The sequence below is a fragment of the Ochotona curzoniae genome, unplaced genomic scaffold (assembly GCF_017591425.1).
Source record: "Ochotona curzoniae isolate NIBS_2020 unplaced genomic scaffold, NIBS_Ocur_1.0 contig_2321, whole genome shotgun sequence".
NCBI classification, from domain to species: Eukaryota; Metazoa; Chordata; class Mammalia; order Lagomorpha; family Ochotonidae; genus Ochotona; species Ochotona curzoniae.
The window spans coordinates 21,958,899-21,984,514 of record NW_024465421.1 but is presented as its reverse complement, the minus strand read 5'-3'; the positions used below and the strand labels follow the sequence as shown (position 1 = coordinate 21,984,514).

The window sequence follows — 25,616 nt, the reverse complement described above, 5'->3', positions numbered from 1 at the left end:
AGCGCGCCCGGCCGCCAGGGCGGGGGTCACGTGACAGCTAAGATGGCGGCGTCCTGGGTGCTGCTGCTGGAGCTGTGTCTGCTGCTGGCTCTGCCGCTTCTGCTGCTGGGCGGATGGAAGCGCTGGCGGCGGGGGAACGCCGCCCGGCACGTGGTCGTGGTGGTGCTGGGCGACGTGGGCCGCAGCCCTCGCATGCAGTACCACGCGCTGTCGCTAGCCAAGCACGGTTTCTCCGTGACGCTACTGGGCTTCTGCAGTGAGTGCGGAGCCGGGGGAGTGAAGGGGTTTGATGTCCCGGGTGGGTCGAGGTGGGAGCGCCCCTCTTGACTTTCCTCCCCCGGGTGGTTCTCCGAGATGGGTCAGGAGCTGAACGGCTGCTCCCAGGTTTCTGGCCGGCCTGGGCCGGGTGGGGTCCCTAGGGCAGCTGGCATCTGCCGGTTGGGTCAGGGCTGGGCCGAGTTAAGCGAGTCCATCTTTACAGCCTCCCGGAGCCTGGGGCCAGGCGTACCGGGACTGCGTCTGCCCCGGGAGACGTGTCATCCTCCGTGCATGGCTCCCAGGCAGGAGCTGGACTCCCGAGGTGCAGGTTGTGAGGCCATGGCGTCCGCGTGTTCCTGCTTTGAGTATGGTTTAACTGTGGCAGCCTTGGGTCCTCGTGAAGAGTCTGCAGTGTGTGGTGCCAGGCCTTGAGGGAAGCAAGGGTGGGTGAGACCGGGTCCCTTCGGCTGTGTGTGTCCGGTGGAGTCTGGACAGGAGTTGACTTTGTTCTTTCTTCTGGCTGCTGAGGAGCAGCGAGGAGAGGTTTTTGGAAAGTCTAACGGTCCGCGGTTGAGTGTGAGCTGAGCTGTGGGGCTTTGCCCTCCATGCTTGCTGGGACCATAGAGGGGGCTTTCTTGTTTTCAGACTCCAGGCCCCGCGCCGAGCTCTTGCGCAGTGACAAGATTGAGATTGTGAAGTTGTCGGAACCACCTCGGCTTGCAGGTACCAAGCATGCACTCTGGACTCCTTGGAGTCTGCGGGGCGGGGCTGCGGGAGGCCTGCAGGTTGCCCAGTGCCCAGTGGCTAGTGACAGGTGTCTTCTGACTTACAGTGGGGTCCCGCATTCTGCAGTATGGAATCACAGTGGTGTTTCATGCCGTGCACTTGCTATGGATGTTGATGCGCACGGAGCCAGCTGCCTACATCTTTCTCCAGGTGGGCATCAGTCCCTAGCCTCCTCAGCCTTCCTTTCCAGCCTTTCACAGGTGCACACCTTGACATACTGCCATAGTCACACAAGTGCGAGTGGGGGCCTGGGTATGTATCTGTTCTATTTATGATACTCATCCATGCTGCTTTTTTCTCTGTCCTTACAGATAGAGTCTTTATTTTACTTTTAAATGTTTATTTATTTATTGGAAAGGCAGAGTTAAGTGGATGGAGAGACAGAAAAAGAGGTCTTCCTGGTTCACTCTCAAATGATTGCAACAGCTAGAGCCAGGAGCCAGGAGCTTCATTTGGGTCTCCCAAATGGGTGCAGGGGTCCAAGGAGTGGGGAGCTGGTTGGGAAGGGAAGCTGCAGGGACACGAACTGTCACCCATCCAAGATGCTGGTGCTGCCACCCAGCACAGCACTGACCCCTACAGGTAAAATCTTACGTTGCACTTGTTACATATTTACCTGTTTTGTATATGGTACCTCACTTAATTCGCATAGCAACCCTACAACATAGATTCTTGTGTTATCTGCATTTTAGAGATGTGGCCTACATCCAGAAATGTTCTGTCAGTAGCTTCTTGTTGCACAGCAGAGAAGTGGCAGACCCAGCATCTGAAGTTCAGCTTTTTTCCTTTTGGATTTATTTGTCTGAAAAGTAAAGAGAGGGAGAGAGCCCTTCCATCTACTGCTTCACTCCTCAAATGACTGCAACAGCCTGGGCTGTTCTCGGCTGAAGCCAGGAGCCCATGTGGGACTCCTCTGTGGGATGGCAGGGTGTCAGAGCACTTGGGCCATCTTCTGCTGCTTTGCCAGGCCGTTGGAGATGAGCTGTGTTGGAAGTGGAACGGCAGGACTGGAAGTGATGCTCCGACTTGGGTTGCTAGTGTTGTAAGCAGAGAATTAACACATTGTGCTACAATGCCAGCCCTAGCCCTGAGTCTTGTAGCTGCACCTCTTCACCCACTATTAACATAAAGGCATATCTTCTTCCAGATGTTTTTGCTTCTGTAAATAGTATGGTTGAGAGCACTGTGGATGGCCAGCATTGGCCCAGAGCCAGCTTCTTCCTGGCAGTGGCCTTGCGTGGTCACAGTTGTGTGCACGTGGAGCATGCTGTAGTCTGTTCCTACGTAGTGTCCCAGGATGGCTGGCTCAGTGTGGCCCCACCAAGCTGGGGGGCCTGCACCCAGCCGACTTAGGCGTTCTCAGAACCTGCATACTTGAGGGGTGCATTGCAGTGTTTCCTTGCTTTACCCTGTGCGTTTGCTGATGGGTGATCTCATAGGTGATCTCTCATGTTTCCACTTGGTCAGTTGTTTCCTTTGCCCTTTTTTGGTGGCCACGTGGGCCTTTCTTGTGCTGGTTGATTGTCAAGAGCCCGTGTTTTGTGACTTCCCTTGTGCAGGTTATTGTGGAGTCTGGTCTAGGCTTCCTTGCCTTCATGAACCCCTCTCTTTCTCAGAACCCCCCAGGCCTTCCTGGCATTGCTGTCTGCTGGCTTGCAAGCTGCTTTTGTGGGAGTAAGCTCGTCGTTGACTGGCACAACTACGGCTACTCCATCATGGGCCTGGTGCATGGCCCCAGCCATCCCATCGTTCTGTTGGCCAAATGGTGAGACCTGGAAGGAGGGAATGCAAATGCTGTTCCTCAGACCTTGTCGGGAGCAGGCGGTGGGCAGCACGGGGACTCAGGCTGGAGCCCTGTGTGTCTGCAGAGTGAGGGCCTGACTGGGTTGGAACAGGCTTCAGCCAAGGAGGACTTGGAAAGGTCCTGGGAGATGGCTCCCAGTCTCGGGTGCCACCTGTGGGACTTGGCTGCTGTATGTTTGTGGCTGCTGTAAGTGGTGGTCTCAGGGTTCAGGGGCTCCCTTAGCTCTTGTTTTCATGCTTCTAGGCTCTGTGAGAGAGTATGTCTTTCTGGGTAGCTCATATAAGTCACTCCCACATTACATGGACAGAGTATGAGAGTGCACCCCCAAATCAGAACCATGGATCAGGCTGAACCTGGAGCAGAAAGGGTCCAATAAAAAAATATGTGTGTATATATATTTTTGGAAGGTAGACAGCAGCAGAGAGACCCGTGGAATCCTCTGGTTCACTCCCCACGTACCCTCAGCAACCAGGGCTAGGCCAGCCTGGAGCATGGGCCTAGAATTCCATCTGGGTCTCCTATAGGGGTGATGGGGGCCCAGATCCCTGAGGGTTGCCTGTGGCCTCCCAGGGATGGCAGGAAGCTGGATCAGAAGTAAAATAGCTGGGACTAAAACCAGGCACTCCTTCGTGGGATGTGAGCTAAGCCATGTGTGCACTAGCACTGGGCCAAATGTCCGCCCCAGCACAAGTGCTCTGGTGGACTCTGAGCCCAAGATGACTCCTGTTTTCCCATGCACCTTTCGCTTCACACCGCTAGCTTCTGCCCTGATGGGCTTGTTCATTGGCTGTAGTGGCAGCAGCAATGGAGTCAGATCCCGTAGTAGCAGCTGCTGGTGGTTCCTGAGTGCCTGGTACACACCAGACCTCAGGCCGAGCCCTCTGTGTAGTCTGTTCTCTTCTACCTCAGCTGCACTCCAGTGATGCTGTACAGGGACCACTCTTCCTTTCCAAGTCAGGAAACCAAGAGCTTTAGTCCCAGGTATCCCCTGCCCAGAGCTTTCTCTGTACCCTGAGGGCAGGCAGCTGGCAGTCCTTGCAGTGTTACCTTATGTGGCTCTCTCACCTTCCTGGGTCTAGGCTAGGTTAAGCCTCAGGTCTAGGCTGGGTGTTAGTGTCTTGGCTTCTCTCACATATTTTCTAATCTCCCTTGGCGTCACAGTGGGTGCAAGTGGGGGTCCCCGAGTTAGGCAGCCAGAGCACAGAGGGGCTGGGGCTAGCAAGAGGCCAGGTTTGCACTGTGGTGGTGACATGTGGCTTCCTTGTCCAGCAAATGTCCTCCAGCTGGGAAGCGATCAGATCGATCAGAGGCCCAACTTGGGGTCCTCAGGCTGCATGCCCTGTGGTCTCTGCTGTAGGAAAGGCTGGGCCGCTCTGCCTACCAGCCACATGTCTTTCCAGGTATGAGAGGTTCTTTGGGCGCCTGACCCACCTGAACCTGTGTGTGACCAACGCCATGCAGGCGGACCTGGCAGAGAACTGGCACATCAAGTATGGATGCCCTGGGGTACCCGTCAGGTTGAGGGAGTCCTGGGGTTGGTGGCACCTGCCATGCCATGTTTGTTGCCTGGCATTCCACAACCCCAAGGGGCCAGGGGGCGGGGGTGCCAAGACTCCTTCCCAGCCAGCCAAGTAGTCCGAGCACTTATGAGCTCAACACGTCTCTGTTTCTAAGCCCGGGATTGTCAGAATTGGTTCCCTGGGCCCTGTTCCTAGAGCCTTCTGGGTCTTCATTCCATGGGCCCTGGGCCATCCTTCCCTAGAACCCCCTCCCCTATGATGTCATTGTAGAGCTGTGACTGTCTATGACAAGCCGGCATCATTCTTTAAAGAGACGCCACTGGACCTGCAACATGAACTGTTCCTGAAGTTGGGCCGCACCCACCCACCCTTCAGGGCCCGGTAGGCCTCCCATGTATGCTCCTCACTATTGGGGTGGCCCCTCTTCCCCATCTCCTTATCTCTTCACTGCATACCTGAGGATCCACACGTCCGGGGCCTGATGCTTAGTTTTGTAAGTAAAGCTTTGTTGGCATGGCACACAGTGTTTTCGCTCCTCCCAAGTTGTACCCAGGAGCATGTGGTCTGTAGGACCTCAATTGTTGACTCTCTGGCCCTTTAAAAAAGGATGGTCAGTTCTGCATGGATATCCTCAGGTCAGTGGCTTCTGTGCCTACGGCCAGGGACCTTCTGAGTGTCGCGTGGGGCTAGCAGGGGGTGCTTTATGCTGCTCTCCATAACCTGGCCTGGTGGACACAGCAGGTGTCAACAGCGTCCCCCTCTCCGTGACAAGCAGTGGCTTGGGAGGTGGGTCCTGCTTGCTGCTGGCAGGTGACTGCTGTTCAGGGCCTCAGTGTCCGGTGTGCTGCTGTGGTGGCTGGCTGCCCTTCCTGAGCTAGTCCCCGGACCTGGGCGTGCCCTGTGACACCTCCTGGGTTCTCCCTCTGCTCCCCCAGTTCGGAGCCCTCGGACCCAGCTGTAGAGAGATCAGCCTTCACAGAATGGGATCCTCGGAGCGGAACGGTGACTCATCTGCGCGGCCGACCAGCCCTGCTGGTTAGCAGCACGAGCTGGACAGGTGTGTTTGAGTCCTTCCCCAGTGTCTGGGTGACAGGCACCAGTTCTCACTTCCACACATCCCCACGGGGCAGTGTGTCTGGGGACAGGCTTGTGACACTCAATTCTCTTCTTGTAGAGGATGAGGACTTCTCCATCCTGCTGGCTGCCTTAGAAAGTAGGTGTGTGGTGTGGGCTGAGGATAGTGGGTATGGTTGTGGGCAGCTCCCGTTTGGGTCACGGGTGGCCAGGTCTGGACATGAGGCACTGCCCTGGGAGAAGTGTCTGCAAGGCTTAACGTCTCCTTGGGCTCTGGCTAGTGGCTCTGTATTTTTGTTCACGCAGAATTTGAACAGCTGAGTCTACATGGAGACAGCCTTCCTCCTCTAGTGTGCGTGATAACAGGTACCATGGGACCCTCTGTGCCCTGAGGTGAGGGATGGGCATGTGGCTTTGGCCTCCTATGCAGTGTTATCTGGGAGACCACACCCCAGCTCCACCGATGAGGTGTAGCCATCTACTCACTGTGAGGAGAGACAGGGTCTAGGTCTGTCTCTGGAGACCCTGGATGCTGAGCCATGCATGAAGCACCTTTCCCTGTGTATCTCATGGCTGCCTCCAGATCCCTGGTGAGGAGTGGGAGATCTGGACAGGAGGAGGGAGTCCTCCCTCCCTCCCACCCCTCTTCTCACCTGGTTGGGCAAGAGGCAGGCCCCATCCCCGCCCCTGGAGCATGTGATGACACCTCAGCCATGTTCAGAGCTTGAGGCCACCAGCTGCAAGTTGCAGGGCCTTCTGTGTGGCGAGGGTGCCTTCCCTGTGGGGTCCTAAGGCTGTTTCTGGACTGGCCCAGAGGGTCTTCTGGGGTGTGTGGAAGAGTGGCATGTCTCCCCAGCCCCTGCTGTCTCCTCTGTGCCAAGGCAAAGGGCCCCTGAAGGAGTACTACAGCCGCCTGCTGGGCCAGCGGAATTTCCAGCACATCCAGGTGTGCACCCCGTGGCTGGAGGCCGAGGACTACCCGCTGCTCCTGGGTAAGAGGTCGGCAGGGGGTGGGGCCCGGTGGGAAGGATTCTCCCCCTGTTCTCTGGAAACTGTGCCAGCCACACCCAGCACAGGGACCCTTTGTAGGCAGGCCTGAGGCTGGAGAGGGTGCTGGTTCCAGGGACCTACCAGGAACTCTGACAAGGTCCTGAATAGGCCTCTTCCTGGCATGGCATCTTCTTCCTGCTCAGCTGCATGGATGCTGTTTGCCAAGAGGTCCTTAGCCCCTGTGTTCTGCATTCGGCCCTGCTCTGTGGTTTGCACCAGGACTAGGCTTGGTGTGGCTTTATTTTCAGGGACAGCTGACTGCCCTGGGATACTTTTTTCAAAGTATTGCAGTGAAATCTCTATTGGAGTTGGCCATTTCAGACATGTGCAGCTCTGTGGTGCTCATGACCTGCACCCAGAACCTTTTCATCATTCTCCAAACAGAAACTCCCAGTTCTTTTAAGGGCACCAGGGTGGTAAGGGAAGGAGTGAGGTTAGCCTAAGTAAGTGTTCGACACCAGGCTGTGCTGCTGGCCGTTGTGACCGTGTGTGTACATGTGCGCATGTACAGATGTGTGTTTATGTGTCTACAAGTATACGCATTTATTGTGTGTATGCATGTGCTTGCTGTGTGTGTGTATGTGTGGCCCAGTGGTCCCCGATCTTTGCCTGCTGTGGAAGGTTTGACACGCTGCCCTGACAGGTCTATGTTCACAGGGCATGGCCAGCACACTGACCCTTCCACCCAAACCCCCTTGCAGGCTCAGCTGACCTGGGTGTGTGTCTGCACAAGTCCTCCAGTGGCCTGGACCTGCCCATGAAGGTGGTGGACATGTTTGGGTGTTGCCTGCCTGTGTGTGCAGTGACCTTCAAATGGTAGGAGCAGAGAGGGAACCTTGAGGGTGAGGATTCTCAGCCAAGGGGTCTCCAGCAGCAATGGCCCTGTGCTTCTGGTGGTTCAGCTCCGGGCCTGTGCTCACAGAATGGGGCAGTGGCTAGAATCACCTGTGGCCTCTACCGTTTTACCCCTTGTTGGGCCTTGTGGTTTGATGTGTCAACTCCATGAGTGGCCTTGTGTAACTACCCTGGACTGTTACTACTGGGGGAGGTAATGGAACAGTAGCCCCCAGGCACTCAGTAGCCAGTGCAGTGTGTGAGACTACTGCGAGCTGAGTCCAGGGCAAGGCGGGATCAAATCTCCCATGACCCTGAAAAGCCACCTGCAATGCGGGAAGCCTATCTCCAGGGAGTTCCTCTGGCTTGGTTGTTGGGTGTGGAGTTAGGAAAAAACACAGGAGCAGGCTTGGTGAGTTTTCACTTACCAGCCAATGGTACCCAAGCTCCTGGTGCCAGCTCATGCCCCTCCTGGTTGGAATGGTCACTGTACTGCTCATAGGGCACCACTCGAGTACACGGCCAGGATACTTTGTGTATTCATGGAGCAGCTCTGTGTTCTGTTGAGATGCTGTACTTGAAGGCAGATTCCAACATCTAGCTGATGGTTGGGGCCTGGTGTCAGTGGGGAGGGGGCTTGGGTCACAGGGTCTTCCCTGGGCAGCTCAAACCTCTCTGCTCTCTGCAGTTTACATGAGCTTGTGAAGCACGAGGAGAATGGCCTGGTCTTCAAGGACTCAGACGAACTGGCTGCTCAGTTTCAGGTAGCCCTGGGTGCACCCCAGTAACGGGTGGTAAGCCATACTGCCTGACCCTGCAGTGTGGGGGTCTGGGAGAGAATGGGGCTCTCTCTAGCCTGACCTCTGGGTCCATGCAGCTGACAATGCTGTGCAGGCAGCTGTGCTGCCAGTTAGGGGGCAGTCAGGATCAGAGATGTGAGGGGAAGCAAAGAGTGCCTATTGGACCAACCCCCACCAGTGGGATTTGGCAAAATGCACCACAAAAATGCCCTCCTTGTTTGAAAAAGACATTTATTTATCTGGGAGGCAGAGTGACAGAGACAGATCTTTCATCTGCTGGTTCACTCCCTGAATAGCCACAGTGGCTGGGTTTTTTTCTGGTCAAAGTCAGGAGCTTTGCACTTTATCCTGGTCTCCCATGTGACAGGGCCCTGAGCACCTGGGCCAGCCTCTGATGCTATCAGAGACCTGGATTGGAACAGAGCAGCTGGGACTCTACTTGTGCTGCTGTATGCTGTATGGGATGCCCACATGACAAGCCACGCCTGAACATGCTGTACAAAGCACAGGCCTGGCACCACTCTTGTCGTACTTTGGGCTTTGTCATGTTACCTGGATAACTGCTGTCTAGTGAAGGCAGGTGCAAACCAGCTTGAGATGAAGGTGGGGGTCTGGTGCCATTAAAACTTTACTGATACACGGATGAGGGCCTGCAGGCTCTGACGCTGACCTGACTGCAGTCAGCAGAGTACAAGGGACTCCAAGGACAGAGGCTGGAGGAAGGTCCTCAGGGAGGAACAGTGGGCTGAGGCTAGGACGTGCTCCAAGGCACAGAGGACAGGACAGGGGAGAAGCAGCAATGTGCTGCCAGCTGGGGCCTGAGGGAGTGGGGCCCAGGAAGCAGGTGTTGCTCTGCCAGGACCGCGGCCTAAGCTGTGTCAGGCTGGTCAGCCTGGAGAAGCACCTAGGGACACTCTCGTCTTCATCTCCTCACAGATGCTTTTCTCAGAGTTCCCGGATCCTGTTGGCAAGCTGAACCTGTTCCGGAAGAACCTCCGGGAATCGCAGCAGCTGCGGTGGGATGAAAGCTGGGAGCGAACTGTGCTGCCCCTGCTGACGGACACCTGATCCCTGCTGTCCAACCTGCCAGTGGCTGGGAGGCAGGACGACAGCAGTGCAAGTTTCCATTCTAGCAACAGGATCCATAGGGCACCTCTGGCCTCTCATTTGTCCTGCTCCTGCCTGCTTGCTTCTGCACATGTCAGCACAGTGCCCTCTGCCCTACCATGTCCCTTGCGTTCTGACTCCTGCAGCACCATGCTGTGCTGAGGCCTGGGAAGACCGAACTCGATAGGCATCTTCGTGTGCACGTAGAAATGCTGATGGCTGAGCTGTGCCCCCTTCTGCTCAGCAAGGACACACCTACAGTTCCTGGTTTACAACTGGACCTTCCCCAACACTGTAGCCCAGAGATGGGTCGTCAGCCTTGCTGCGTGAGTCACCTTTCTGCGAAGCCTGCAGTCCCAGCCTCTACAGCGTCAGCTTCAGAACCACCACCTCCCAGTGCTCCTCGTAAGCAAACAGAGTGCGGTCGTGGGGAGGCACTGCCTCCCAGCTGATCCCAGCCTGGCCTGTAAGCAGAGCACATATGTCATGGGCCAGAGGTATTAGAGACGTGTATCAGAATAGCTGCTGCTCTGCGTGGCTCAGACTTCCAGGTACATCCTGGAAACTCAATCCAACCTGCCAGGTGGCACAAGGACCCTCTCAATCAGCAGTGACAACAGCCAGGTGGCCCTGCCCCAACTGTACTCAGCATAGGCTGGGACAGGCCCAAGATCTGAACCACATTGGGGAGCTCAGACAGGAAGGGTCACAGGCACTATCTGTTGGCAGTAAAACCTCAGCATATGCAGGAAAGACAGAGTCCTGCAATAAAGACAGAAGCATGCAAGCCTGTGGCCCTGCTGTCCAGGTGTAGTGTCTTTGAATGGTCTGTGGCATTCTAGGTCCTGCAGGGCACACCAGATGTGGAGACACTGGATTGTAGCACATGAACTGCCTATGTGGATGGCACTGAGCCCTGTGTTTCACACGCACATGTCTGGTAGTGGGGTGCTGAGCATGCACCTGCCACCTAGGCCTGCAGAGGGGGAATCTGGGTGGGGTGGGCATGGCAGCCAGCCTCAGTGCACTGCCAATGAGACATGGGGACAGTACCCTGCAAGTGCTGGGCTGACAAATGTCAGGTCGGGGGACAGCACCCAGCATGGTGGTGCCAGCTCAGGGCTGTAGAAACAGCAGTCCCTGCTTCTACCCTGCGTTTGGGTGCACCCCTCTGGGGTGGATGTGCATTGGGCACAGAGAAGGCAGCACACAGAGAACCTAGCTCTGCCAGGGTGGCGGATTCCCCCTCAGGTCCTGGGCTTAGTCCCATGGGCCTCACCACACCCCAGTCCTGCCCCACCACCCAGCCATTCTACATGGCTCACAGGACCACACAGCAGGGCTATTAGTCACACAGTGGGCCTGAACTGCCCCTCACCCCAAACCCCCACGCCCCAGTGGCCAGGCTTCTGCCTGTAAGGCCTCCTGCAGGTAGGGGGCTCACCTAGCTGTGCCGTGAACAACTGTGGTGTCTCTGGATTGCGGATAGTGGAGGCCACATAGACGTCAGGAGGCCGCTGGTCCTTGCGGCAGCCAGAGAGCCTCTTTAGGAGTCCAACCAGTGAGAGGATGGCATCCGGGCAGTACAGCACGTCTGTAAGGTGGATTTGTGTCACTCAGGGCACAGGGCCAAGGTAAGGCCCAAGCGTGCCGTCCTTGCCCATGGGATAAGGACATGGGCAACGGCGGTTTTACTAAAGACATGCTACCCACAGAAACACAGGAAAACCCTTGGGAGAAACACCTGCAGCCAGCAGATGCCATGCCTGGGAGAGGGCCTGATGAGGCAGGACCCACTCTGCAGGATGGGCTGTGCTGGTATGCTTGTCAGCCAGGCCTGCAAGGAGCCCAGCTAGACACCACCTGGCCCTGTCCAGCCAGGTAGCTGGCTCCCTTGTGGTCTTGAGGGTATAAGACAGATGTGTAGTGGGGGGACTTGTGTAGCAAGTGGGTGCCAGCTGTGGAAGCATGGGGGTCCCCTCACAGGCACGCCCAGGAGCAGGTGTCAGCAGCACACCGAGAGCCGAGACGCAGTCCAGGGAGAGCCGCATTGCTCCTAACAGCCCCAGGACCACCAGGACCTGCCGTGTCCTTTTCTGCCTGTATCTGAAGACCTGGCCTGGGGCTGGGTGCAGCTTTGCTGAACACCCAGCAGTGAGTGCTGGTGGCTGGGGGGCCTGGCATGTGGCCTGTTATGCTTGCCTTGCTGGGAAGAGCCAATGGCATGTGCTGGATGCAGCCACCTTAACAGAAGCCGGCCCGTCTGCAGCAAGAAGGCTGTGGTCTTGGGGAAGCGGGGGTCGCCCTGGCCTCTGCTGCCACCCCAGAGGCCACATCACTTCCCTGTCCTGAGGTACCTGTTGCCCCCTTACCCAAGTAGAGCTTCAGGGAATCCAGGTGCCCAGCCTGAGGTGGGCAGGGAGGTACCTGCGGCGATGACTACGTCAGGCTGGAAAGCAGAGAGCTGCGGGCCTGTGCCAGTGTCCCAATCCAGCTGGGCCACGGTGACTGTAGGGTGCTCGGGCTCTATGGTGACATCCAGTTCCAATGAAAAGCCATTGAGAATAATGTTTTGGCGAAGCTGCTCCAGGACATGGCTGTGGCCGTCGCTGAAGATGTATGCCCTGGGCTGGCACGCCTTACAGATGGCCAGGCCTGTCAGGCCAGCCCCGCTGCCCAGCTCCAGGACAGTCCTGACCAGGAGAGAAGGGACTGTGTTGGTGACCATGCCGTGGCAGAGCCACTCCCCACCCAACCCTGCCCATGCCCTGGGGTCACCTGTGAGTGAAGGTTGCTGGATTCTGCATGGCCCACTCGGCCAGGTACAGGGCAGCATCCCACGTGACCAGGCCCGTGGTGCCGTGTGCGATGATGGCGGTGCTCTCTCTGAGTGTGACTGCGTCTCCAGAAGGCTACACCGAGAGGGCGGGGGAGTTCATTCAGGCTGGCTGTGGCTCGGAGTTCCCTGGCTGTATCCGCTGGGGGAGGGGCTCAAAATACCATCTCCTGAAGGAAGCCAGAGCTTCTAGAAGAAATGGCTGACCCCAGCCCACTGCAAATAACACCTAGACCAGTCTAGGAGAGCAGGGTGTCGAATAAACCAGGAGACCTGTGAAGGTGATGTCACAGATCCATGACGATGCCTGTGTGAACCACTGGGCTGCCACCCCGCAGGGGTTTCTAGGACCACAGCTGGTGCTCTTGAAGACAGGAAGAGAGGGAATAAACCTCCAGCCTTAAGCCCTAGTTCCCTGTCAGAACTGCACCCCAGGATGGGCACACGGGGTAAGGGCAGAGGCGAACCGAGGCAGATGATGCCTGAACGCAGGTCCCTGAGCTGAGCCCGCTGGAGGGGAGTTGGGCAAACCAGCAGGAGCTCTGCCTCCCTCCCCACTCTCAAGTGAGAAAAGCCGGGTTGAGGAGAAAAGCGTGGCCAAGTGGCGGCTGGCTGGCAGGAAACTGCCCGGAGCCTGTGACGGGGGTGGGCGCAAGTCTCTTACCAGCAAGTAGCTCCGGTGGCACTGGGCAGACTCGTCGGTGGCCAGGACCTCCGCCAGCGCCTCGTACAGCTCGTCCAGGGGCTCCGTGTGCGCAGCCTCATGCTGGGTGGACAGCGAGAGACTCAGGCGAGCAGCGAGCTGCCCGCCAACCAGCACAGCACAGCGGGCCTCCTCTGGTCCGAGAGGTGGCCGCCCACCTCCACCCCCGTGCAGGGGAGGTCTGGGCGGGGTGCCGAGTGGAAGGGAGGCGGAGCGACGTGAAGGGAGCTTCCGGCAGAGGCCACAGGGCGGCGCTGCCCACAGCAGGGCGGAGCATGGCGCCCTCAGTGGGCGGCTCTGAGGGAGAAGCCAAGACTGCCTCTGCCAGGCCTGGGTGGGCAACCCAGAGTTGGGCGAAGGCAGGTACGGGCCAAGCTCGCTGGGTGGCAGGTCGGAGGGCGGGGTGCAGTGCTGCTGGCGGGCAGGAGTCCTGGAAACACCAGGGCCCTGCCAGCACTCACCTTTCTAATGAGCTCGGAGAGGAAACGCCGGACGTAAGATGAGGACGGTGGGTACCTCGCACACAGAGGGTGTCTCGCGGTCTACGGGAGAGGCCATGCAGTTGGGGGTGGCAGAGCCCCATCCCATGTCTTCCTCTGTCCCCTGGGCTCAAGCTTCAGGTGAGGAGAAGGCTGGCCTGGGGCCCTCCTGCCCGTGAAGGATTCAACCTGAGGAAGCCCTAAAGCTTGTGCCGTGCTGCCTGGTGTGGGCGGCGTCCCTGAGCCCTCTCCCGGCAGGAACATGGGCATCAAGCGCCCAAGCCAGCCGAAGGAACCAGTGTGTGGTGAGGGCAACTGTGGGACCCTGGCTTCAGTGGGAGCAGGGCTGCCCCGGTGCCTGCCCAACTCAGACTTCCATCCCAGGCAGAGAAGGAGGCCAGGGAAAGGAGAGAACCAAACCCGGGGATAGTGGGGGAATGCTGTGATGTGAGCCGGGCAGAGCCTAGGGCTGTGCCTGGGTGGGCTGAGAGAAGGGTGTGCTCAGGGACAAAGCCAGGGCAGTTGCAGCAAGTTGCAGGCAGGGGCACAGCTGGGCATGCTCCCTGAGGTGGAGTGGCCACTGCCACATTCTGCAGAGGACAACAGGGAAGGCAGAATGAATGAGGAAGGGAGGCTGCTGGCAGGAGTAGTGGGGAGCTGAGGTCTGTAGGCCTGTACCTCAGGGCACAGAGTACCCGGAACCCACAGGCTTTGGACTGTTTTCCCTCCAGCTGTTCAGGCAGACATGTTGGGTTTGGAAGCAGTTCTTGCTGCTTCTGATGCTGTTAGCATGACACTTGGGCTAGAAGTCAGAATGGGCTGCAAGGGGCAGGTTCATATGCTGACTTTCGGGCTCAGAGTCCTGAGCTGCCACCTTGCCCACAAAGGCTCCCCTTCTTCCAGCCATAGCTTTTCCATGGGACAGGCTGGGTCTGCCTTACAGCATGGGGATTCTGACCCTGGGCTCCTCAATGGGTTCGTGTTGGGGAGTTGGGGGGTTTGAGTCCACCTTGGACTTGCAAGCAAAGTATACTGGTTTGGGATGCTGCTTCATGCCCACAGCCTATACCTCTTGAGGTGCGCTGGGACCCAATGGCTAGGCGCGGGGCTCACCTTATCTTGTCTCCATCTGTGTGCAGCTTCACCTCACCAGTGTGGTAAGGGCCAGTCTCTGTCCAGAGGCAACCTGGTCAGAACAGACCTCCCTGACCAAGCCTGCAGAGCTGGCAGCAGTTACAAACTGCTCCTACACCCATCAGGTCAGCCATCACTGTGGGCAGTCCAGGAACCTTCTCTGCATTCCCTGGCCATGTGACCTCTGTATTTGTCATGCCTCTCACTAAGATACAGGAGCTGGGGCCGTCCCAGGCGATGACCCCTGTCCTCAATGTTGACATTCTGGGAATACAGACATGGATGCTTATAAACCACACAGCACACCTGTGGCTCTTCTTAGGCTCTGGCCAGCAGGCTAGGGGGCTGCACTGTCATTCCCAGAGTTGCTGAGATTCTTACTTTTTGTAAAAGATGCAGCAGCAGCTTCGAATCTGAGGAGGCCTTTAACTTCTCTTCTAGGCTCTATGTGGAGAGAGAGAGCGAGAGAGACAGGAAATCTCAAGGACATGTTCTTGTATTTTCAAGAATGTATCGCACACTGGTCACAAATGGAAGTCACAGCCACAGCCTGACTTTGAGGTGCCAAGGGATCCACTGGGTGAGTGGAGAGAGGAAATTAGCAGACTGGCTCTCGGGCTCATGGCCGCCCACCCTGGCTCAGATCAGTCCTGTGCCCAAACGAGCTGGCGTGGCCTCAGAGGTGAGGCGTGGTGGGCCTGAATTAAGGTGAAGACAGAACCTGCAGATAGAATGGACTTGGAGTCTAGTGTTTAGGCTCTAGAGTTGGGCAGACTGTCCCAGCCGACGTGCCAGCCGGGCATGTCATTTCCACACCCGGAGAGACTTGTTCTCTGGTTGTCTCCCATCCTCCCCTGTGGTGTGCACTGGGGATCACTGGCTCCTATGGAAGGCACCCCACAAACAGAGGTGGCTGAACAAACATCCTCAGTGCCCGGGTGGGCAACATGGGATGCCCCATTTTACTAATGAAAACACAAGGGACCAGGGTCCCACAATGCCTGGGTTCAAAGCAGGGGCTCTATGAGGTCTGAGCCCTTCTTTCTAACCAAGCCCGGCTCCCGGCCACCAGGGAGTGACCTCAACAGTTCCCTCCTCTCTGAGCAATGTCGCCAGGGAATGCAGGTAGGGACAGTGGGTACCGAATTCCAGGTGGCAAGGTGGAATATGCCTCCTCCCAGAGCAGAAGGTTTATGTTGAGGAAACTGCACAAGGCAGGGTGCTGCGACCTGCAACTCAGGCCAGCTCCAGGCTGCAAGCTGCGGACCGGCAGAGGCACGGAGCCCCAGATGGGTGGAAGGGAACCCCGGCAGAGGCACGGAGCCCCAGCTGGGTGGAAGGGAACCCGGGGCCTCTTCCCACCCGAGGCGTAAGGGCCGTGGTTCCCAGGACGATAGGATGGTCACCGAGAAGTAACAATGATCGCCACGGTGCAGCTCCCCGCACCATGCGGGCCTGGAGCAGAGCCTCGCCCTCCCGTGGGTGGCGAGAGGCCGGTCCCGAGGCCCACCCCTTTTTGTCTGCCCCCCAATGGCCCTCACACACCTGCCAGGGGAAGGAGCGCAGCACGCGCGCTGCCAGGAAGCGGCGCTCAAAAGTCTGCAGTAGCAGCTCGCTCTCCGCGATTTCCGCGGGCGCCATGGCTGGGGCTGGGAGACCGGCGGAAGCGGGGGCGGAGCCGACGGGGCGGGGCTGGAAGGTGGGCGGGGCTGGAAGGTGGGCGGGGCTGGAAGGTGGGCGGGGCTGGAAGGTGGGCTCGGCCTCTGGTGGACCGCGAAGACTGGACAAAGTGTGAGCTGCAATCATGGGTGGATATCCTGGGCTACTTCTGTAAATGCACCTCAGCACTCTTGAGTCACCTCTCCTCTGCACAGCCCGAGGACATGAAGTCACCCCACAGCTAGGAGCGCCCTGCCTGACCCCTTAGAAACCGGCCTGTGCAGACCCCTGAGAAACCGGCCAAGGATGAGTCCCCTAGGGTCCCAGAGGGCCTGGCACACAGGCAGGAAGCCTCCATCCCGGGGCAGGAGCTCTCAGAGGGACTTGAGTCTGGGAGGAGCAGGGCCTCGGCTGAAACTTTTTCGCCTGACAAAGCTCTCACAGGGTTGGGGTATTCGGACAGAGGTGAGAGTTGAGACTGTGACTGAAGTGGAAAGGTAGAAATCCAGGTAATGCGGCCAGCACTGTGACATAGCAAGCTAATCTTCCACCTGTGGCAGCAGCATCCCTTGTGGGCAATGGTTTGTGTCCCAGCTGCTCCACTCTCCATCCAGCTCCCTGCTTAGGGCCTGGAAAAGCGGTCGAGGACGGCCCAAGTCCTTGGGCTCCTGCACCCATGTGGGGCACCTGGAAGAAGTTGCTGCCTCCAGCTCTGAAAGTTGTGGCTGTTTGGGGAGTGAACCAGCAGATGGTTCTCTTTGGTCTGTAAAATAAAAATTAGTAACTTTTTTAAAAAGGAAAGAAGGAAAAAATATCCAGGTCATGTGAGTGGTCTGTGCTTGCCTAGAGAGGAATGGTGTGTCTGTGAAAAAGTCAAGATTTACCTTGCAGATTTAAGGCTTCCCATGAGGATAGCAACAGCCCTAATGAGTTTTTTTTTCTTTTAATATTTTATCTATTTGAAAGCCATAATGCAGATTTGCACAGGGAGAGAGACAGAGAGAGCTTCCGTTATCATGGCTGTAATTGCTGAGGATGGGCTGACCTGAAGTCAGCAGCCAGGAGCTCCCTCCAGACCTCTGCCCTTGTGGATGCAGGGACCCAAGCACTTGGGCCATTTCCCACAACTTTCCCAGGTACGTTAGCAGGGAGCTGGACTGAAAGCAGAGCAGCTGGGACTTGAGGGGGTACCTGTGTGGGCTGTCAGCATTGCACACAGCAGCCCCAACCCTGATGCATTTTTAACATGTGGAACAGGTCCTTTTAAGAAATGACTCGGTGCTGGCTCAGACAGTAGGCTGAAGCTTCTCCTTTCTCTCCTGGCATTAACAGTTTTTGCACAAGAAGACCAGTTGACCTCTTGGACTGTGGAGACCTTCACAGGTCATGCTTCAACTTGGACGAAGTTTGTGTAGTTCAGATGTCAGTTATTAAGTGTGAACTTTCTAGTTGAGTTGCAGCTTGCTTCGACCAGCAGAGACCAGCAGAGCCAGTCACGTGGACAGGGACAGGGTCTGGGGATGAAGCACCAACAGGAGACCAGTGATGGTGAAAAGTCTCTGCGGAGTCTTGCTCTATTGCTCTAGCACCTCTCCTTATACTCTTTCCTAAGGCCTAATTTAGCCAGGATATTGGATACAGATGAGTCCAATTAATCTAGGTGTTTTTAGGCGCAAGCCCAGTTTCTGCCCAGGCAAACAAGCGCTAATCAACTCCTTAACCCGCAGCAGCAGCTCAGCTTGAGCCCAGGGCAGTGTCCGGGAGACTCGTGTGCGGTCAAGGCAAGGCGTGAGCTGAGTTTTTTTTTTTTTTAAAGATTTATTTTTATTATTTTTTCATTGGAAAGGCGGATATACAGAGAGGAGAGACAGAGAGGAAGATCTTCCGTCCGATGATTCACTCCCCAAGTGAGCGCAACGGGCCGATACTATGCCGATCCGAAGCCAGGAGCCTCTTCCGGGTCTCCCACGCGGGTGCAGGTTCCCAAAGCTTTGGGCCGTCCTCGACTGCTTTCCCAGGCCACAGGCAGGGAGCTGGAAGGGAAGCGGGGCTGCCGGGATTAGAACCGGCGCCCATATGGGATCCCGGGCGTGCAAGGTGAGGACCTTTAACCACTTGCGCCACCGCGCCGGGCCCGTGAGCTGAGTTTTGACTTCCGCTGGAGCATGATTATGGTGAGTGTGATAGGAAACGTGAGGCCTCCATCTGACACATTATGTATTGGGGATGCAGTTGCAGGTGCACCAGTGCTGTGCTTGTGCTTGGATTGTGTCTGGGACGTGTGCCGTGTGCAGGGCTTACATTGTGTCTCCTGGAGAGCTAAGCTGGATGTCTCAGTCTCCAGGCATTAGAAACGCAACCGGATTTGCAAGTAAGTCAGTTTCAGGCGAGGTTAGCGTAGAGTACTGGGGGGCTCTGATTCCAGTGCGTGATGTAGGAGGTGGGGAGACCTAAGAAGGTGGAGATAGAAGTGAAGACAGTGACCTGGGGGTGAAGATGGGTGGGCAATAGCGTCCAGAGGAGTACCCACACATAGCAGCAGCTGCCAGAGCCTGAAGCAAGGGGGAATTGGCCCCGAGCAGGGCTCAGAGGGAGCATGGCTCTGCCCAAAGCTCGGCTACAGACTTGTTACCTTCAGGTTTGGGTGAATCCATCCATGCTGCTCTTGGTCACTGATCTGTGGTTTTTTCAGCAGCTGTGGGAGATTGATAAAACGGGTGCAGTGCAAATGCAGGGCCTTTGTCAGAAAACTCAGCATTTCAGAACAAGAGGCTGCCCCGGTGACAAGCCAGGAAGGCAGCCCTGGCGGTAGGGTGTTGCCGGTGGCCAGCCCAGGTGGCAGGCAGCAACAAGTGGCTGATGCCCAGTGACCTTGCCAGGATAACCACCAGTGTGAGCGGCACAAGTGACAGCACAGAGCCCACCTGCTGTGTTTCTGAGACACCCTTTGTGCCTCAGATTCTATTAGAACACTGGGGTGGGGGGAGCTTTTAATTAATTGTCTGAGTATTATGAGGCTGTGCTGACTGCTCCTGGGTCCCCAGGGGAAGTTTCCCACCCAGGCATTCGTGAATATTAATTATGCAGATGAAATGTGCATTTAACCCAAGAAAGTGCTTCCTGCAGGGAATCTCCAAGGGCTCGTTGAAAGCTTCACTGATGACCTCACTGCCAAATGACCCGTTTGCCTAATGACCCGCTTTGCTGAATGACCAATCTGCTAAAACCCAATTTGCTGCAAATGGGTTTTTGGGATGTCCTGCTTATCAGTTGCTGTCTGTCACACAACCTCCCCCTCCCTGGGCTCCTGTGGGAAGTGGAACAAGGTAGGGGGCAGCAGAGCTGTGGCAGAACTCAAACTCAGAAGGAATATACTCAGAGTCACTTGGTGAGCCCACCATGTGCTGGATTCATCCTGCTGCTTGTCCCCTGTGCACTGGCGGGAAGGTCCGTGGGCAGGCCCTCGGTGTAGGGGAGTATTTCCTGGGGGCCCTGCCTGGGAGCCCCTCGCAAGAACCCACCTCTTGGGAGTGGCACAGCAGCTGTGAAGGTCTGCCCAGTGACTCGTTGGAACTAGCTCCAGAGGCTCTGCATGTGGTCCCATGTCTGCCAGGAGACTGTGGAAGCCATGGCCTCCGCTGTTAACATCTGTGACCAATTTACTGAATGTAGAGACAAAGCTGTTTTGGATTTTGGTGCCCTGGGAGAAAACTGTCCCTTAGTTAAAATCACAATGGTCAGATCCCTGAAGCCTTTGAGAATTTAGAATGGGATTCTGTTTCCATATTGGAACATGTGTTCAAGTCCCGGCTACTCTACTTCAGATCCAGCATTAACATTAGCAATAGGCCTGAGGAAGGCAGTAGAAGATGCTCACAGGTACTTGAGTCGCTGCTAGCCACGTGGAAGACCAAGATGTCCTACAGTGGGAGCTGCCAACAGATACAGCAATTTGATGTTGGCCCGCCAAGTAAGCAGGATGCTGCTGTCCACCTGGCCCTGTACCAGGCTGTCCTCCTGCCCAGCCACTTGTGACAGTGGCCAAGAGAAAAACTCTGATGAGGAACTGAACCTCAAGAGGCATGAATAAGGAAAACGCCAGGAAAGGGATGCTACCAGGAGTCTCATGCCAGGGAGCAGCTGCCAGGGCTGGAGACAGGAGAGGCCCTTGGTTTTACACAGGGAGTTTGAATCCACATGCTGCCTTTTGGTTGCTGTGTGACTTTGAGAAGTCACAGCCCCACTCCGGGCCTTAGCTTACTTCTCTGTGTATGAGCTAATCACAGTCTCTCCCTGGGAGTTTTTATAGGTGAATTTGTACAAATCTCTTACTTCAGTGCCTGGTACGTAGGAAGGCTTATGGAGGCTATTTTCTTGGGAGGAAAGAACTTGTTCGTGTGAGCTGAGCTTGAATATTATTTTTGACATTTATTTGTTTATTAGAAAGGCAGAGTGACACAGAGAGAGAATGGGTGAGATCTTCTATCTGCTGGTTCATTCCCCAAACGGCTGCAATGGAGCACGTAGGAGCCAGGAGCCTCATCTGGGTCTCTCAAATGGGTGCTGGCCGGAAATCTCAGAGATTTCAAGGGAAATGCTCTGGGATTTTTGGATTAGATGCTCATTTCTGGGTCAATCATCTGTGGCTGTGGCTGAGGGTTCATGCAACCCTCCCACCCCCTCAAGCTCCCTTCCGGAGTCACATGGCTGAGGTCAAACGTGGCAATCTGTGAAAGCAGGTGTAGGAGGTGGGCTGGAAGGGCAATAGGTGTGTGTGTGAGAAAAGGAGAGGATTAGGGGATTGGCCTTAAATTTGCTCATTATGGTGTCTTTAAGAAGCATTCAAATAAGAAGTTTCATTGAGGCTCTTACAGGACCTGTGTAGCAGAACAGGAACACCCACTATGTAATGAATATTCCCTCCGTGCAGGCTGCTGCCATGTATCCAGCTCCTAGCCCTGCAAGGACCAGCTCCAGGAACCACCCAGGTCTGTGGGTGGTGAGGCTGATGCCCACAGGAGGAGGGTTGGCGTTTGGGTTGCTTTCTTCAGTGAAGTAAGGCCAGGCTTAGGTTCTGGCTGGAAGTGGTCACAGCTTGAGATGTGTGTGTGTGTATATACTGTGCAAAGACAAGCACCACATCCCACAGATGCCTTTTTGCAATGTGATTGCCCTGGTCTTTCCCTTGAGAGGCGTGGTCCCTAAACTGGGCCACTGCATGTTGTTTCGGCCGAGTGTTGATGTTCACCTTGTGGTCCTAGACTTTGAGATCCTCTGAGCATCTGTGCTTTTACCTGCTTTATAGCTGGCCCTGGGTAAGCCTTGATGCAAGGGAGGGGGCTGGAGGGAACGAGGGCTGCTGGACAACAGCTGGCACTAACTTCTGGGCACTTGTAGAAACCTGTGGATGCCAGCTACAAAGGGCACACATGTGTACCCGGATGGGTGCAACTCCTGGGATCATGGGAAATGATGAATTGCTGTGCCTCAGGGCTTCTGTGTTTGGGGAGCAACGGATGCTGAGGCAGCCTGGGGTGAGGGAAGTGCCTGTCCCCAACTCTCTGAGGAGCCAGTCCAATGCTTGATGTTGTCCATTATCTCCTCCTCCTTGGGAACCTCCAGGAAGTTTTCAGAGTCAGATCTTCTTGGGGCCACCCCCAAACTCAGGAGTTAGTGTCCCTCCTGGAATCTTGCACGTGGGACTGGCCCAAGGAATTGCCAAGAAAGTAAGAGATGAAGGAAGCATGGAGGTGAGGAACCGTGTCACATCCACAGGGCAGGTGTGGAATAGGTGCCTGTGAGCTCGGTGCTGGCGAGAAGCCGAGCCCATGTTTCAGAATCACATGGCTGCTGGTTGGATGGTGTGAACATGTTTAAGAGGTGGCTTCCACGGAACACACCCACACATCCTTGAGACAAAAGCCAGCACTCACCTCTCCTCCTGGTCCCCGCAAATACAGCCCTAGGAGTGCTGACAAATTACTGCTTTCACGCATGGTTTTCAGGGGGATGTAGGAGAGATGACGTTGCCTGGCAACAAAACTTGGGCCCTTCCCGGAGTTCCTTGCCCACCACCCGCCAGCCATGCCTCTCTCTACTGCTTCTCATCCATCCCCCAGTTGTTTCTGGTCACATTCCCGTCTCCACACTCACCCTGCCTTCTCAACTTTGGCAATATGCCTGCTGCTTCAGCTGACACCCCCCACCCATGGGTTCTCAGTCCTCTTGCATGTGAGGGTATTTCCAGCCACATCATTGCATTACTCTGAATGCTCACTGCAACCCCTGAATCTTTGCAGAAAACAGGTCTATTTCAAAGGGTCTGCAAGAGTCCGTCTCGGCCCGTGTGTCATGCTGACAACTTTTGTTGCTAGAAGCAGGGCACGTACATCAGTTGGCTTGGGTTCAGGTGGAGTAGCCACTGTGTTCTGCTGAGGTTTTTAAGCCTTTCACACTCGGGTTTCTCATCAATGAGATGGAGGGAATAATAATGATAATGCCTGTCTCTACTGGGATAGCTCAGTATTTTATTCTCAAAGTTTGAAAGTACTTTTTTTTCTTTTTTAAAATGATTATTTGAAAGTCAGAGCTGGAAGGAGAGAGATAGAGAAAGATCTGTAGTTTGATAATTCACTCTCCAAATGGCTGCAACAGCCAGGGCTGAGCCACAGGCAGGAGCCAGGAGCCAGAAGCTCCATCAGCATCTTCCTCATGGGTGCAGATGCCCAAACACTTGGACCATCTTCCACTGTGTCCAGTATGTTGTGATGGGCATGTTCCTACAGTGTGTTTAGTATAATCACTTCCTTCCTCTCCCTGCAATGCCCCTCTCCTACCAAGCGTTGCCACATTGGCAGGACCCATGCTTTGTCTGAACCCTGAGGTTGAAAATATGCTCATTTGCTCGTTACCTGGAGGGCTTGTAAATGTGCTGATTCAGCTCATGTGGACCTGTGGGATGGGGCCAGGAGCCTGCATTTTCATCTCTGATGCCTAGGAGGGAGGAGGACCAGGGCAGTAGGTGACCCTTGGGTGGCCCATCCATCCTGAGGCTGCCGTCTAGCTCAGCATGTGCCTGTGCTGCCTGTTTTTCTGGGACTCTGGGTTGGCTTTGTCTGTGCTTCCTGTGGAAATTTTAGCCCTGTTTTATAGATGAGTTTGAACCTGCTTGGCTGCGCTTAGGAGCTGAGAAGGGACAGAACTGAGGCTGTGGCAGCAACTCCCTCCTCCTGTGAGACGCAGCTTGTAGGGAAGGGGTTGTGGCATTGAGAGAGCTTCCTGCCCTATCCCAGGGAGGGGGCTGCTCAGGGCACACAGCTCACACTCACTGGCAGCCCTTTGCTCTGAATGATGCACAGCTGTGGCCTAGCCCAGCTCGGTGAGCCCCCAGTCCCTGTCCTAATGTGAACTAGCTGGTGTTGCAGCCCAACCTGGCCTGTATGGCACCCCATCCTGGTTCTCACTTCTGCCAGTGGGTGATATGAGCTGGTATCCAAAACAGGCTTCTCTTTGCTGCACCCCACCCCCTGCTCCTAGCCTAAACACAGCCCTGCATTTCTCCACTGCCCCAGCGCCTGTCCAGCTTGGCCCTGAGATTCTCTGGCAGCTCTGGGGTCCTGTGTGCATTATTCGTGCAGTTCTTTGTGACACCTGCTGTGGCACCAGCGGAGGACAACCAGCTACTACAAACACGGCACTCATTAAAAAGAATGTGTGATTAGTTTTTAAAAATTCCTTCTCTTGACTGCCAAGTGTGGCATGTAGCTGGTGGCGGAGGGGGTGACTGGCTAGTTGGCTTGCTCAAAGGGGGCCTCCCTTGGAAGTGTTGGGCTGCTTCCCCATCAGCCTCTCCTCCACACTCTCCTTCAAAGGGCAGGACCCATGGGGAGGGAGCCGCATTTGCAGCCATGAAGCAGAGTTGAGGAAAAGCTCTCAAATGGGTGGTTGCAGAGAGGAGAGCCTGGCTGCTCGGTTGGATCTTCCCCACCTGAGGCTGTGGTCTACTCTGACTTCTGTCCTCATGAGACCTTCTTGTTCCTGAGGTTTGTGCACTCACATCGCCCAGCAGGAACTCTCCTGTGCTGGGAACCTGTGTGCCATGCCCTCCCTGTGCACAGGGGCCAGACACCTGGCGATTTTGTCCACCACACATTTTGTTCCCCCGGGACCCATTGGTGGTGGTACTCAGTCCCTGAGTTGAGAGGGCTGCTGAGGTTCCATGACCAGTTTGGAAGGCATGAGTGTAAAGTTCCTAACCCATAATTCACACCACAATAACCTCATTTGCTGGGGTTGAGCCATGCTGAAGCCGGGAGCCAGGAACTCAATCCAGGCCGCCTATGGAAGTGGCAAGAACCCCAAGTGCCTGCTGGGGTCTGCGTTGGCAGGAAGCTGGAGTTAGGAGCCAGGGCCAGATGTTGAGCTCTTTTTTTTTTTTTTTTTTTAAATTACTAAACAGCCATTTGTTTGTATATTTTATTTGGAAATGTTTACACCGGAACCGTGGAACTAAAGTTTTGAGACAATGGGCGTCATTAGACAGCATTAGTTTATTATAAAAGAAGACACGGAAATTATTTACATGATGAAAGATTTCAGAACGTCACTGGAATGGGCAGCTTCATGTGATGCCATCTCAACAGATTTCAATCTACGTATTTTCCAAGAATGTCACCATCTCTAAATAGAAAATAATCCTTGTCATCTAGAACTACTTTGGTGCCTCCATATTCTGGGAGAAGAACTTTATCTCCAACTTTCACACTAACTGGCTGAATCTCTCCACCCTTTCCTTTAGAGCCCGATCCCACAGCCACTACTGTCGCCTGCAACACTTTCCCTTGAGACTTCTCCGGGAGCATAATGCCTCCTTTGGTGACGGTTTCTGCGGCACTCCTTTCCACCAGCACCCGGTCAAAGAGAGGAAGAAACTTCCTAAATGCTTGTCCCGCCATGGCCGCAGCTCCTGCTCTGCTCGTGCGCGCCGCCGCAAGGAGAGAGACGCCCCACAGGCCGACCTCGCGGGGCACGTGAAAAGGCCCAGATGTTGAGCTCTTAATGGATGTCTTACCTGTTGGGCTAAACCGCACTATATGCCTGCAAAGTGTGAATTTCACGGAGTGCCAATCTCGTTGGGCAGCTGTGAGCAAATCCTCATGGTTTCTTTAGAGCTAGGTCCAGTTAATGGTCAGCCTCAGCAGTGACTTCCTGACACAGCTACCAAGGACCCTGCTTGATGTCCTTAGGCTTGGGCAAGTCTATAGGTGCCTCTCTCCATTGTCCACTGTTCGTTGTCCGTTGTGAGAAGAAGCGAGAGTGCTGGCTGACACCTGGGCCAGGTATCCAGGTGAGAACAGAGAGCCCCATTTTTGTTCCTCTGTTGTCACCATGGTGGTGACAATGTGAGAGACACCTGGACAGCGAGATGGCACTCAGGCTACAAAGTAACTGCAGGGAGCCTCAATACTCAGATTAGATTTTAAGTGAACTTGGATCATTGAAAACGTCAATTCTGTTCTTCCCTCTTCTCGTTTAGTTCTCCTTAAGGCTGTCTAGTGTAGAAATGGTCATAA

The 25,616-nt window shown here is 55.5% G+C and overlaps 3 protein-coding genes and 1 long non-coding RNA gene across 8 annotated transcripts in view; 2 read left to right on the top strand and 2 right to left on the bottom strand.

Moving 5' to 3' along the window:
* The first annotated feature begins 19 nt into the window (after positions 1-19).
* ALG1 (ALG1 chitobiosyldiphosphodolichol beta-mannosyltransferase) lies at positions 20-10,027 on the top strand. Of its 3 annotated transcripts, none has more exons than XR_005883199.1 (13): positions 21-256; positions 904-981; positions 1,091-1,194; positions 2,661-2,809; positions 4,249-4,338; positions 4,639-4,749; positions 5,304-5,425; positions 5,543-5,581; positions 5,749-5,808; positions 6,324-6,434; positions 6,814-6,908; positions 7,194-7,308; positions 8,015-8,090. XR_005883199.1 is itself a non-coding variant. In XM_040973381.1 (13 exons), the coding sequence occupies exons 1-13, from the start codon at positions 43-45 to the stop codon at positions 9,192-9,194; spliced, it is 1,401 nt and encodes a 466-aa protein (XP_040829315.1). In that variant the 5' UTR covers positions 25-42; the 3' UTR covers positions 9,195-10,027. The 3 variants fall into 3 exon arrangements, 2 of the variants coding, with proteins under 2 accessions (XP_040829316.1, XP_040829315.1); XM_040973381.1 differs by lacking the exon at positions 6,814-6,908 and adding an exon at positions 9,063-10,027 and having other exon boundaries at positions 25-256; XM_040973382.1 differs by lacking the exon at positions 8,015-8,090 and having other exon boundaries at positions 20-256; positions 6,814-6,935; positions 7,194-7,284.
* Positions 9,392-16,036, bottom strand: EEF2KMT (eukaryotic elongation factor 2 lysine methyltransferase). 3 transcript variants are annotated; one of them, XM_040973387.1, is made up of 8 exons: positions 15,931-16,036; positions 14,767-14,829; positions 13,234-13,314; positions 12,734-12,835; positions 12,012-12,145; positions 11,661-11,926; positions 10,678-10,827; positions 9,392-9,697 (listed from the first exon to the last, which is right to left on the bottom strand). In XM_040973387.1, exons 1-8 carry the CDS (start codon positions 16,024-16,026, stop codon positions 9,597-9,599), a joined length of 993 nt encoding a protein of 330 aa, XP_040829321.1. In that variant the 5' UTR covers positions 16,027-16,036; the 3' UTR covers positions 9,392-9,596. The 3 variants fall into 3 exon arrangements, with proteins under 3 accessions (XP_040829321.1, XP_040829322.1, XP_040829323.1); XM_040973388.1 differs by lacking the exon at positions 12,734-12,835; XM_040973389.1 differs by lacking the exons at positions 12,734-12,835; positions 13,234-13,314.
* The window catches only part of LOC121151694, a 294,304-nt gene continuing 283,284 nt past the window's right edge, over positions 14,597-25,616 (top strand). Inside the window, exon 1 of the long non-coding RNA XR_005883200.1 lies at positions 14,597-14,965. This is a non-coding gene — a long non-coding RNA (uncharacterized LOC121151694). The remainder of the gene's footprint in view (positions 14,966-25,616) is intronic.
* On the bottom strand, positions 24,506-25,070 carry LOC121151693 (10 kDa heat shock protein, mitochondrial). Its single transcript, XM_040973391.1, has one exon. It carries the CDS (start codon positions 24,996-24,998, stop codon positions 24,690-24,692), a length of 309 nt encoding a protein of 102 aa, XP_040829325.1. The 5' UTR covers positions 24,999-25,070; the 3' UTR covers positions 24,506-24,689.

Bases quoted from the DNA above. Each gene is read 5' to 3' on its own strand.
- EEF2KMT (XM_040973387.1), bottom strand. From the start codon at position 16,026: ATGGCGCCCGCGGAAATCGCGGAGAGCGAGCTGCTACTGCAGACTTTT. The intron at 11,927-12,011 runs GTGACCCCAGGG...TCTCCTGGTCAG, and splicing joins CCAGCAACCTTCACTCACAG to GACTGTCCTGGAGCTGGGCA. The intron at 10,828-11,660 runs GTACCTCCCTGC...TCCACCTTACAG, and splicing joins TGACGTAGTCATCGCCGCAG to ACGTGCTGTACTGCCCGGAT.
- LOC121151693 (XM_040973391.1), bottom strand. From the start codon at position 24,998: ATGGCGGGACAAGCATTTAGGAAGTTTCTTCCTCTCTTTGACCGGGTG.
- ALG1 (XM_040973381.1), top strand. From the start codon at position 43: ATGGCGGCGTCCTGGGTGCTGCTGCTGGAGCTGTGTCTGCTGCTGGCT. The intron at 257-903 runs GTGAGTGCGGAG...TCTTGTTTTCAG, and splicing joins GACGCTACTGGGCTTCTGCA to ACTCCAGGCCCCGCGCCGAG. The intron at 4,339-4,638 runs GTATGGATGCCC...ATGTCATTGTAG, and splicing joins GCAGAGAACTGGCACATCAA to AGCTGTGACTGTCTATGACA.